General features: G+C 39.8%; 1 protein-coding gene across 4 annotated transcripts in view; it reads left to right on the forward strand.

Moving 5' to 3' along the window:
- The window catches only part of SUSD4 (sushi domain containing 4), a 223,742-nt gene that overhangs the window by 146,027 nt on the left and 63,701 nt on the right, over positions 1 to 14,014 (forward strand). For 3 of the 4 annotated variants that reach the window (XM_020982193.2, XM_020982197.2, XM_078156299.1), the window contains one exon: positions 13,173 to 13,361. The exons of the other annotated variant lie outside the window; for it this stretch is intronic. In XM_020982193.2, the coding sequence (XP_020837852.1) occupies positions 13,173 to 13,361 (189 nt within the window). The remainder of the gene's footprint in view (positions 1 to 13,172; positions 13,362 to 14,014) is intronic. 4 annotated transcript variants of the gene reach the window in all.

Genomic DNA, 14,014 nt, shown 5'->3' on the forward strand with positions numbered 1-14,014 from the left:
GATTTTATCGGATTTCATCTCTCCCTCCACAGACACAGATTGCAACCCTTCTGCAGTAGAGTAGTTGCTCTAGCAGAAAAATTTATTATCACCATGCCACCAATCTGGTGATGAGTAATCTGGGCTAATTCTCAGGCAATAAATGTACAGCTTTATTATTGGTTAATGCCCAAAGCCTTTCCATCTTTATAGAAAATGCAAGAGTCTGCCCTTAGCTAGCATAGACTTCAGGAGGCCAGGGTCATATGTGTTCCTGTAGATTTATATGCATGTATAGATATTTATAAAATATAGTATTATGTAATATATTATTTAATAGATATAATAGTTATATAACATGATATATAATATTTATGGAGGCAGCTAGGTGGCTCAGTGGATAGAGCACTGAGCCTGGAGTCAGGAAAACCTGAGTTCAAATGTGGCCTCAGACACTGACTAGCTGTGTAACCCTGGGCAAGTCACTTAACCTCTGTTCGCCTTAATCTACTGGAGAGAGAAAATGGTGAACCACTCTAGTATTTTTGCCAAGAAAACCCCATAGATATTATTAATGTGACATGGTCCACAGGGTCACAAAGAGTTGGACACGACTGAATGACTGAACAATAACAATAAATATATTGTGCATATGTATGCATGTATGCCTACTTGTCCACAGAGTTCTACACTGATGCTTTGCTGTGCTCTGGAGGTGTTCTTGGACAGGTTCTACCATGTTAGAAAGGCATTGGATAAGACCCCAACAACAGACTGAGTCTGTTTTCTGAGGATTAATCTAGCTAACTACAAAGGAGCATGTTGCCAGTAGACTGGCCATCTGGTGATGAAATTTTTTTTGCCCGTGGCAACCTATGAGGGAAGGAAAAACATGAAATAACTCTAAGTCCTGTGTAAACCATTCCTACTTCTACAATGATGATGGTAGGGAGGTGAGAAAGAGAACAGAGGATACTAAGAATTACTCAGTTTTTAGACCATCGATAAACTTTCATTTGACTCTTGGTATTCTAAATGTGAAATCCTTACCCCATGACTAACAAGTAGACATATTGCTAGAGGAGCTGAATGAATCATTACAATTTTGATATCCTTGCTATAAGTGAAACTTGGAAAAAGAAGGAAGTTATAGTTAAATGGAGGGATGGTGCTCCTTGGAGAGACAAAGATAAAAGTTTGCTTTATCAAACACCCAATAGCTACAGGAACTATTATTTCATGGCATATTTGGTCATCACATGTTGCAATCTGGTGATACATATTTGCAAAAAAAAAATCACCATGAAACAATTGCAGTTTATGCTGCAATCGGGCAGCAACATCAGTTACTGAAGAAGTGGTGAAGTGATTCTATGTAGAACTCGATAAGATGTCCCACATTAAAAACAATAACAACAGATGCTTGATGACTTCAACACAAAGATGAAAACATAGGGAGGATGGGGAGAAGTATATGGAAAAGACTGATTCATAAAGAAGGGGTGAAACAGACCAAGGACTTGTAGATTACACAGAAATTTCACACCTATATATCATGAATACCTTCTTTAAAAAAATTGCTTGGTGCTAGACATAAAAAACACTAGATCACACTCCAAAGAATAATATTGATTTTTATTTTAACATACAGGAAAAGATTTCTTATTGATGTGGGAGTTATCTCTGAGTCAGCTCTCTGTGTGCGATTCAGAACATCAAAACGAGAATCATAGAAAAAAGATGTAGAATACAATTTAAACAACTTAACCCTGAACCGTTTAAACAAATAATTTAAGATCAAAAATAGGAAGTGGACAATAGTTAGTCAACAAGCATTTATTAGGTATTTCCTGTGTGCCCGGCATTGTGTTCAGCCCTGAGGATACAAAGAAATGCAAAAATAGCCTTTAAATTGCCCTTCAGGGAGCTTACATTCTAATGAGGGAGATATGGAAATAACTAGGTATATATAAGACATATTAATGGTATATGGAGGAACAGAGAGGTGGTGCAGTGATAGAGCACCAGCCCTGAAGAAGGGAGGACCTGAGTTCAAATCCAGCCTCAGACATTTACTAGCTGTGTGGCCCTGGGCAAATCACTTTGCTTTCCCCAAAAAACAGCATATGGAAGGTAATCTTAGCAGGGTATGAACAACTTAGGGGCACCAGGGAAGTCCTCCTGAACAAGGAAGGATTTAAGTTTGATATTGAAGACTAGGAAACTATGAGGTAAAGGCAAGGCAAAGGAGCAAATCACCCCAGACATGGGGCCCAGGCAGGGCAGGGTACAAAGATGGGAAATGGAACATCACATGTAAAAAAACATGAAGTAGGCAGTGTCCCTGTATCCTAGAGTGCATGGAGGGGACTAAAGTGTGAGATTGGAAAGGTAGGAAAGGAACAGTTATGAATAGCCTTAAATGCCAGACAGAGAAATTTATATTTGATCCTGGAGGTATTAGGGGGCCATTGAAGCTCACTGAGCAAAGGAATAGAAATGAGCTCAGAGGATTTTATCCAGAAGCTTAACGAATGTAAATGAACTTGCCCCAACAAGGAGACCAGAAGAACCTGGAGGTTTCCTTCATAAACAAAAATGTTTCAGAGAAAGATGACTGTCAGGGGTGACATCAAGCAAGAATATAAACTTGTTTGTAAAATCTTATGAAGTAGGATGATGGATGATTATGAGGCACATTATCTCATAAAGCAGAGAGAAGCAGTGGAGGGTAAAACGAGTTTAAAGAAAGCTAGTCAAAATATCTATCGAAGCAAAGTCATCTCAAGGGCATTCAAGGATGAAAATGGAAGCAGAAGACACATGGAAAATCTTTGCAAAAATTGTTACAAGTTGTTTTCTCTGTCAAAGACAGTGGAACCAGCATTTGACACAGTGCCTGGCACATGGTAGCCACTTAATAAATGCAACATAAACTGCAATTATGTTCATGGTGATTTTTTTTGCAAATATTTATTATTAGTATCTCACCACGTGATGACCAAACATCCCCTGAAATAATATTTCTTGTAGCTAGTGGACTGCACCACACTTGAACTGTAACATCAGAGTTCCAAGTATACCTCCAGAGGAGGTAGAAATAGCACTCAAGAGAACAAAGGTAGGAAAAACCGGTTGATTGAGCCAAGTGTATATGAAGTGATTCATACTGAAAGCAAGCAATTGTGACAGTGTTGAGGGAACAATATATGTTATCCAAAGGAAGGGCGGCTAGGTGGCGCAGTGGGTAGAGCGCTGGCCTTGCAGTCAGGAGGACCTGAGTTCAAATTCGGTCTCAGACCAAATACTTGACACTTAACTAGCTGTGTGACCCTGGGCAAGTCACTTAACCCCAATTGCCTGAAAAGAAAAAAAAAAGTTTTCCAAAGGAGAGGAAGATATTAAAGGTATGTAAACATCTCAGGCCAAAATTAATATTGAAAAAGGTGATCAGTAACTATCAGCCTGTTTCTTTACTTTTCTATTTATACAAAATCTTCATGAGAGTCATCGATCCATGAAATGATGGCATCTTTGATGAAGCTATTCATAGGGAACAAGCAGGCATTCACAAGCAATGCTGAACAAGAGATCATATCTTTACCATTTCATAATTAATGCAGAGATGTAGGGAATAGAATATTCCATTGTGTATATTGTTTGTTGATTAAGAAAAGGCATTTGACTGAATAGAACAAAACACAGTTTTACAGGTTCTGTTACAACAAGATGTCTGCCATCTAGACATGAAAATCATTCAAGATTCCTTGGCAAAATGTAACAGTAGAAATGACCCTGTGGAGTGACCCTCTGATAACATGAGGAAATGTATAAAATGGTGAATGTAGTATCATGGAAAAAAGCATTTACTATGTGACAAGAACTGTACTAAGCATTGGGAATATAAATAGAAAAACTTGTTATTACATGTTTTTAAAGATCTCACATTCTAATTGGAGAATACCAAACATAGAAGAGTTTATGTGCAAGGCCAGTGGAAGGTCTCTCTGGTCCATCAGTTGCAGCAGCAAGGCCAGAGGCTTTTAGGTTGTATATTTGGGAAGGAGAGATCCTGGGGGGAATCTACATGGTGAGGGTTCATGGTCAGACCACTGGGGAAGGAGTCTCATGGTGGTTCCAATATTAGCACCTTCTGGTGGTCTCTGTGCATGTGGGCTCTGGTGATTGGGGGGGTGGACATTTGAGGGATGCCTCAAGTTTCTGGTGGACTCTGCTCTCTAGGGGCATAGTGGTCTCTGGACATGAGGGCCTCATATACTACTATGACAGAGGTAATCAGTGCAAAGCAAGTCAAAGAGAAATTCCCTGTGAATAGTGAAGTCCTCCAAATGTTCCTGTTTATAGATGACATTACACAGATACAGCATGAAACTCCTTCCCCAGTGGTCTGACCCTGAGCCCTCACATGTAGATCCCCCCAGAGTCTCTCCTTCCCAACTACAACCTAAAAATCCCTGGCCCTGCTGCTGCAAGCAATGGGCCACAGGGACTTTCCATTGGCTTTGCACAGACCCTGAGACTTTCTGGAGTCTCCTGGAAGAGATCTGTAATCGCTCAAAGTAGTTGTGGCCTATCCACCCACACAGGAAATACCAAATGGATGAAGAATATCTATTACTCATTTTCCAACATACATTTAGATGGACATACTATAAAGTTGGCCCATCAGTGTGTATATCTAGGACAGTCAGTACTGATAGACAACGATTTGGGCCCAGAATTAAACAAAAGTTGAAGAGTGGGCTGTTTTGCATCCAAAAATTGCAAACCTCCCATAAATGCAAAGGCTCATCTTTTTGGAACCAACATTCCACCACTGTTGCTCTCTGGCAGTGAAACACGTAATATAGCTGCCTACAAAGAACTGCAAATGAGTGTCTCAAGAAGGGAAACAGAGAAGCACATGGCAGGTGTGAGCAGCCTGCAATATATAACCAATAAGAAATTGAATAAAAAAAATAAGAGTAAAAGGTATTAACAAGGAATTGTATGACAAGAAGAAAAGATGGGCTACTCTGGCAGCCAGAACGATGGATGACAGATGAACAATCAGAGTGCTACCCACTGGTACCCTCACCATGTTGAAAGGAATTGAGGCAGGCCCCAAATTTGTTGAGTGGACCTCTTGTGGTGAACTTACTGAAGGCCAAGAATGAGAGTCACAAGGGATGGGAAAGAATGGATGAGTTTTGATCTGTAGGTTTGGAGAGAACTTCCAAAATCGATGAGATTGCAGATCTATTTGAGTATATACATTTGTATATATGGGTATAAATGTCTACATCTATATTTATATACATATGTGTGTGTAAATGTAACAGGGTATTTGGACAGGAGGCTTAGACTTCTTTTTGGACTGTGCGTATTTTCCCTACGAGTAGAGAGAGAAAAGGAGTTGAAAATTATCTGGGAATAATGGGGGCTATAGTCTGAAGGGATAAAGACTGGCCTATCAAGAAATCTGAGTCCGGGGTATGGAAAGGAGTGTCAGACTAGGAGATTGTGAATTTATCTGAGAGTAGCACAGATAACAGTTAATGAAAACAGTTGGAGAGTGCAGTTGGTGATACAGTCTACAGTGTAGCTTCCAGAGAGGCAATCCCATCCAGATCCCAGCGTCCCTATCCAACTCCAGAATATCCTTCTTCATTCTTCAATGAGCTTACTGCCTGATTCACAGTCTTTCCCTCCTCCCACACTCTTGCCCTCATGCTGTTGTTGTTGTTGTTGTTCAGTTGTTTCCAGTTGTGCCCTACTCTTCCTGACCCCATTTGCAGTTTTCTTGGCAAAGATACTGGAGTGGTTTGCCATTTCCTTCTCCAGCTCATTTTACAGATGAGGATCTGAGGCAAAAAGAGTTAAGTGACTTGTCCAGCATCACCCAGCTAGGAAGTTTCTGAAGCCAGATTTGAACTCAAGAACATGAGTCTTCCTGACTCCAGGCCCAACACTCTATCCATTACACCACCTAGCTCCCTCAAATATCCTAAATTTTTAGTTCCTCAATCAAATCAATTCCTACAAATTGGGAATTCCTCCACTCTTCCATTTCACCTCAGCTATATCAAGAGATAGTATGGATATAAATCCATGATCTTTGCATCACATATAAGTGTTCCACTTCCTTATTTACAAACTCTGATTTCCTTTCATCTGATCAAAATCTCTTATCATTCCACCTTTCGTTTTGCCTTACACCCCTAATCCTGTACTTTGTCCTCACAATAATCTCCCATCCTTCCACCCCTCAGTTCTTTCCCAGGCTATCACCCCTGCACTGGCTACATTCTACTCCCTTCCATATCTAAACCCTTTGGTAAACTATCTCAACTCCACACTTTCCTCTACTCATAAATCCCTTGCGCCCTTGCCCTGTCACCAATAATATCTTGCCAAAACCTAACCCTGAATTACTTACATTATCACATGTTGCTGAATAGAGCTCAAAGAAATCATGAAACTTTGCTACCTAAGTCTATGACAAATTTTACATTCTCCTATCTCAACTAGGTGTTCATTTTATCAAAGTAATCATTCTACTCCTTCCTGGTTAATTCTATCCTACTCTCCACAGTAGCTGTATGGAAGACTTGTGTCTCCTCAAGTTCTCCATGGCATCTCTTCCCCCCACCCTTTCAGTTGACACACTGAAAAAAATGGATCCACTCACCCAGATCTCCCCCTTCTCTCTTCCTCTTCCTTCTCCTCAACTCGTATCACTCAGTCATCATCACACATTTCACCCATTATCTCCTCCTCCACTCTGTTCTTAGATAAAAAGATCACAATTCTTCTTGCCAAGGCCAACCTCTTTACATGTACCCATCATCTCATCCTCTTCTGTCCTCTCCAGAAGATTGTTACCTCCAAAACCTTCACTTTCTCTTATCTTCAGTCTTTTCCTGTCTGCTGTCACCTTCCTTTCTTCATACAAGTATGTTTTTTTCCTCAAAAAAAAAACAAACCCTCATTTGATCCAAACAGTTCCACTAGCGGTAGTTGTATATCTCAAGGGTTGGGGTTTTTTTTTTGTTTTGGTTTGGTTTTTTGTGAAAAACACCTTGAGAAAGCTGTCTACACTTAGTACTTCTTCCTCTCTTTTTCATCTCTTCTCAGTCTTCTGTAATCTGGCCTCCAAACTAATCTTTCAATTCATACTGCTCTCTGCAAAGTTACCAGTGATCTCTTAATTGTCAGATCTAATGGCCTTTTCCCAGTCTTCATCCTTCTTGGCCTCTCCTGTAAGATTCAACAGAGTTGATCACCTTATCCTCCCTATATGATCCCTTGTCTGGGTTGTTCTGACATTGCCCTCTCCTGGTTCTCCTCTTATCTGTTTGCTCCTTCTCAGTCTGCTTTGCTGGTCTTTCATCCATGTCACACCCACTAACCATAAGGAATCCACCAGGCTCTGTCCTAGGCCTTCTTTTCCGTTCCTTCTGTGAAATCTTAGTTAAGGACTGAGCAGCTCCTATGGGTTCAGTTATGTTCTCTATGTAGATGATTTCCAAAAATATATATCTAGCCCTAATTTCTCTCCTAAGCCACAATCCTGTGTTATCATCTGTCTTTTAGACATCTCAAACTCGATGTTCAGATGGTTTCCAAATTCAACATGCCTAAAACAACTCATTATCTTCTCACCCAGATCTTCCCTACTTCCTGACATTTTTATTATTCTTGAGGTCACCACCACTTTCTCAGTCCCAGGAATTCACAAACTCAGTCATCTTTTACTCCTAACTTTGAGTCACTTCATATGTTCTCCAATTCAATCCATTGCCAAATCTTGTTATTTCTGCCTTCACAATATCTCTCATATGTCCCCTTCTCTCTACTCACATAGCCACCACCCTAGTTAAAGTCCTTATCACCTCTTCCTTGGACTACTGCAATAACTTTTTTTAGAAAAATTATACATTTTTTTTCATTCAGCAAAAATCTGCCTTCTTTTCTTCCCATCCTAGGCCCCTTTTGCTACCTGAAAAATGAAGAACTTCCATTATAAACATGTGTAGTCAGGCAAAACAAATTTCTATATTGTCCATATCCAAATATATGTGTGTGTGGGTATACATATACATATATATGCACATATAAATACATACACATCTATCTATATCTGTATATATAACATATTATAATTTTAATTATAATATATAACATATAACTGAGTCCTTCTCCTCTCTATCAGAAGGCAGGTAGACTAACGAAGCTATCATTTGTCTTTAGGAATTGTTGTTGGTCATTACACTGATCAGAGTTCCTAACTCTTTCAGATATGTTTGTCTCTACCACATTATTATCATTGTATAAATTATTCTCCTGGTTCTTTTCACTTTACTCAGCATCAATTCATATACGTCTTCCCAGGTTTCTCTGAAACAATCTCCTTCATCATTTCTCTTTCGTCACAATGGTATTCAATCACATTTATATACCATAACTTATTCATCCTTTCCCCACTTGAGGGGCATCCCCTTAGATTTCCATTCTTTATGACCTCAAAAAGAGCTACAAATATTTTTGCATATTATTAGTTAGACTTTGTTTTGCTTTGGATTAATCTACTCTCCCTCTAATTCCCCCCAATCTCTTCTCCCTTTTCCTTGCTGTTTCCCTGTTGAGTGAAATACATTCCTGTACTCAGCTGTGTATAGGTATATTCTTCCCTGCAATAATCTTCTAATTAGTTTCCCTGCCTCACATTTCTCCCCACTCCAATCCATCCTCCACTCAGCTGTCAAAATGATTTTTCTAAAATGTAAGTCTAAGGGGCAGCTAGGTGGCGCAGTGGATAGAGCACCGGTCCTGAAGTCAGGAGGACCTGAGTTCAAATCCGGCCTCAGACCAAACACTTGACACTTAACTAGCTGTGTGACCCTAGGCAAGTCACTTAATCCCAATTGTCTAGAAAAAAGAAATGACCGTGTAAAATGTAAGTCTGACCATATCACTTCCCTGCTAAAAGAGCCAAGTGGCTCCCTGTTACCTCTAGGATTAAATATAAAATCTTCTGTTTGTCATTTAAAGCCCATCATAACCTGATCTGTTTCTACCTTTCCAGTTTCCTTACGCCTTACTGCCTTCCATATACTCTGAGATCCAGCCGCACTGGCTTGTTTGATGTTTTTCACACACAACAAACACTCCATCTCCCATCTCTGCCTTTGCCTTGGCTGGTTCCCAGGATATCATCCCTTCTCACCTCTGCTTCTCAGTTTCCATGCCTTTCTTCAAGATTCAGATCAAATCCTGCATTCTCTAGGAGGTTCTACCTGGTTTCCCCATCTGCTAGTACCTTTCCCTCTGAGATTACCTTCCATCTACTCTGCATACATCTTATAGGTACCTAATTATTCTCACACCATCTCCTCTATTTGAATATTAGCTCCTTGAGGACAAGGGCTATTTTTAGCTTTCTTTATACCTCCTGCACTTAGCACAGTGCCTGGCAGATAGTGAACCCTTAACAGATGATTGTTCATAAATGACAGTGGAAGGAAAGGTGGAAATGCAAACAACAGAGAGAGTAGCAGCCCGAGCAGCAATATGATGGTGGGTGATTTGATAGTTAGTGTTGATGAAGCTGGAGCTTCGCCTCTTTGTTGTTCCTGTTGAAGAAACCCTTCAGAGGAGCAGAGCTAAACTATTTCTCTCTGAGAAACTCCCAAAATCCATGATGTGCTCCAAATTTTCCTTCCCTCTCTGATTTATTTCCACCTTCAAACAGAGGTCAGTTTACTACTATGTACTTTTCTGGTCTTTACGTTTCTGAATATCTTCTGATTGAACTGTTTTCTTTGAAATCATTTTCCTTGACATAAAGTTCATGATCAGTGATGACTGCTGTGTGTTGTCATTTATAAAGTGCTTACTGTATGCCGGGCATTGGGCTAAGTACTGGGGAAACAAAGAAAAGTTAAAGAGAGTCCCTGCTTTCAAGGAGCTCACAATCTAATCGGAGAGACAACACACAAACAATCTTTTTGTTGTTGAGTCATTTCAGTCATGTTTGACTCTCCATGACCCCATTGGGATTTTTTTTTTTTGGCAAGGATACTGGAGTGATTTGCCATTTCCTTCTCCAGCATATTTTACCGATGAGGGAACTGAGGCAAAAAGGCTTAAGTGAGTACCTACAAGCTATGTTCAGGATAAACTGGAGATAATCAACAGAGGGAAGCACTAAAATTAAGAGGGATTGGGAAAGACTTCCTATAGAAGGTGGGATTTTAGCTGGTACTTGAAGGAAGCCAGGGAATCCAGGAGGCAGAGATGGGGAGGGGGAGTATTCCAGGCATGAAAATGCCAAGTGGGCATATTTGTATCTTTATTCCATTTCAGGCAAAGAGGAATGGAGGACAGCAGGGGCTGTCTGGAAATACACAGAATTTAAATAGGTCGGAGATCTAATTCTTTGCCAGATGTTGGGAGCTTTCTTAACTGGGGCCTCAGCAAGCTATACTTGATGATGTATAGTTATGACTTTGTTAGTAATTTCCTGACATAGATGCTTTCTCCTAAATAGCAAAAATGAACCACATAGAGCAAGGGCCATTTTCCCCCCAGGAAGAAATAACTTGGCACGGTGTCTATTTCATAATTCCAGGGTTTTTCAGACTGCTGACCTGACACTTCATCCACCTTGTTGTAAACAGGTGTGACTGCTAAAAGACTCTAGTCTCCAATGCAAAAAGGAAGGGGCATGGTAGAAACAGGAAACCAAAGCAAAGATTATGTCCCTGCTCCACCTCAAGCAAAGAGAAAGCTGTGGTCTGAGAAGAATTGGGCCCTCACTTTTTTTTTTCCGTTGGAGAAAGGAAACATAGAAGAAGGAGGAGGAGGAGAAGTATTCAGGCAATTTTTTCCTCTCCAACAACTACTAGGTTGCCTATATATGTGTGTCTACATGTACATATATACATATGTGTGTTTATTTGTATATATCTCTGTATCTGTATTTGGTGTGGACCCATTCTTTCATTGGGATAGGGAAACTCCCAAGGAGGAAATTCCCTCTACTAATGCAGATCTCAACTATTCTGAAACATAATTTTAGAGAACTGCCTGACTTTCTAAGTCTAATTGCTTCTGATAGTGTCAAAGATGGGACTTGAACCTAGTTTTTTTTTTAATTATTCCAAAGCCAGCTCTCTATCTACCATGTATATGATATTCTAAACCACCTTATCCAGAATTTTATTGCAGTCATCTGTCATCTTTCCTGATCCTCCCAAGAACTAGTGCCTTTTCTTGTCCCCAAATTATCTTCTGTGTACTTTAGCAGCTAAGCGCCATAATGGATAAAGCTCTGGGCCTGTGGTCAAGAAAGACTCAGTTCAAATGCAGCCTCAGATACTAGCTGCATGACGCTGGCAGGTCACTTAACCTCTGTTTTTGGTTTCCGCATTGATAAATTGGGGATCATAATAGTACCTACTTCATGTAGTTACTGGGAGTATTAAATGAAATAATATTTGTAAGTGCTTAGCACAGTGCCTGGCATGGAGTAGGCATTTAATAAATGCTTTTTCAAAAATCTGTATGCATATTATATTTCCCTAGCAGTCTCTAAGGGCTAGTGATATTTCATTTTGTCTTTGTACCTTCAGCACCTTGCAGCGTCTTGCTTAATAAATGCTTGTTGAATTAAATTAAATATGTATACACCTTAGCTTTAAATTGCATATAGGCAACATTTCCAGGGATATGTAAACGAAATGTTGAGGGATGATTTTCACAGCCGACCTTTTGCCACAATTGGCCTTTATTTGGGGACTAGTTAATGTTTATTAAAATCTAATGCTGAGCTAGAGGCTGTGCTTAGCAGATGGTTCTCCATTTTCTATCCCCGATGGTCAGACAAGAAACACACAGATGGTTAAATCAGAATGTGCCCCAGTCACGTCTCAGTGGACAGATCACAAATCTTTGATAGTCTAGACTGGGGAATCTCTCCAAAATGCAGCCACAGCCATGTCTCCCAGGTGTTACTATTTCTCTTACCAATTTCTCTGATCTCCACCCAAAGCAATCATAATCCCATTGCTCGAGTCTTTAGACTACGATACTCAGTGACTGCCAGTAAACTTGACTGTAGGTTCATTACATATTATTTATCTCATATGAAGTTGTTTCTCTTTAGGGGTTCCATCCCAACAGCAAGCAGTTCCCTCTAGCAAAAGCATGGCTGTGGATAGCAGAGAATAATGACCACACAAATCAGAATTTCCTGAGATCTAGTGTGATCCCCTACAGGTGTGCAGGCATAGCCTCGGGGGAAAACATTACGGCGGGCAACAGTGAAAAATCTGAGTCTCATTCCTAAACTGATACATTAAAGAAAGATTCTTCACTGAGGTAGAAGAATCTGCTATAGCATTCATTTTAGAAAGCGGACCATCACTGTTGTTGCTGTTGAGTTATTTCAGTCATGTCTGACTCTTTGTGACTCCATTTGGAGTTTTCTTGGCAAAGATATTAGAGTGGTTTGCCATTTCCTTCTACAGCTTATTTTACATATGAGGAAACTGAGGCAAACAGGGCTAAGTGACTTGCCCAGTGTCATACATCTCGTAAGTGTCTGAGGCCAGGTTTGAACTCAGTTCTTTCTGACTCCAGGCCTGGTGCTCTATCCACTGTGCCATCTAGCTACCTGGACTATCCTACATTATTGAAAATATGATTCAGTTTACAAAAATTCAGTTGACTATTAACTTTTCAGTAACTCATCTGTTAAATGAAATATGAGAATGCTGCACTTGAATTGACTTTAGGCAACATTTTTCTTTTGCTACCAATTACACAAATCAGAAGTTTGATTGTGTCTTGCTCTTCTTGGCTTAGAGAATTGGAATATGCAATCCCAGGGTCACAGGATCATTCCCTGTTTACCTACTTTTACTTATCTGACTGTGTAGAAATTAGATACCATTTGAAAAGGCAAAGCCAAATTTTCTCATTAAAAAGAAAAGGCAAAGAGGTGAGAGACCTGGAAAATGAGACCAAGTTGTTGAGTATTTGCTCTTTTTCCTAAGAATGTTGCAGTAATAGATGGTGTTTTATTTTCTAGTTTTTAATCCCTAGGACTCTATCTGAGATGTACAAAGACAAACTGAAGAAAACACTTCCTAATAAAAGATTCCTACTTCTTTTATTTTAATTTGCAGGTTGCCTGAGACCCCTGGCTTCTGCTAATGGTTACGTCAACATGTCTGAGTACCAGTCCAACTTCCCCGTGGGGGCAGTGATTGCCTACCACTGCTTCCCAGGATTCAAACTAGAGGGGTCAGAGTATCTCGAGTGCTTATATAACCTTATCTGGTCATATAGTCCACCCAGGTGCCTTGCTTTAGAAGGTAACACATCTTATTATCTTCTATGTTTTATTGAGGTCTATTAAACATGTACATTTGGATGAGTGGAAGAAAAACTCAGAGGAAATGCCTGGTAATACATTTGGCACAGGGGTGTATTGTGTCCTGCCCTAGTCTTGAGTCCATAGAGTCACTTACAACATCTTTCATGACATCATGTTGACAGTTGACCAGGAAATAAAATTGGTTTCCCCAATTTTTCTATTTTAAACAGGGAGTGGGAAGGGGTAAGAGAGAATGAAAGTTTCAAGCATCAAAGGCTAAACTGAAAAAAATCACTGTTAAATGAATAGTCTTATAAAATTAATTTTTCTACAACATATGAAAACAGATTGTATTATAGCATCATATCTCTCACCAGTTTTTTTCATTGTTATGTCGATGCTTCCACTGTATTTTCATGTACTTTATAGCTGGGTTGTAAATGTTTTGCTGCAAGTGCGAATGAGATAGCCTGAAAGCAAAAGCTTTATTTCTTTTAGTTATATATGCATAGATAGATGCACATACATGGACCTGCAATTACTTTAGAAGGCCGTAAATACTTGAGACCACTGACCAACACATAAGACAAAAAAGGGGAATGGGTGAAAATTGTCAGCCAAAAGGAGGGCCCACGGGGATGGAATTCATAA

Source organism: Phascolarctos cinereus, unplaced genomic scaffold (genome assembly GCF_003287225.1).
Source record: "Phascolarctos cinereus isolate Bilbo 61053 unplaced genomic scaffold, phaCin_HiC Scaffold_5;HRSCAF=322, whole genome shotgun sequence".
Classification (NCBI taxonomy): domain Eukaryota; kingdom Metazoa; phylum Chordata; class Mammalia; order Diprotodontia; family Phascolarctidae; genus Phascolarctos; species Phascolarctos cinereus.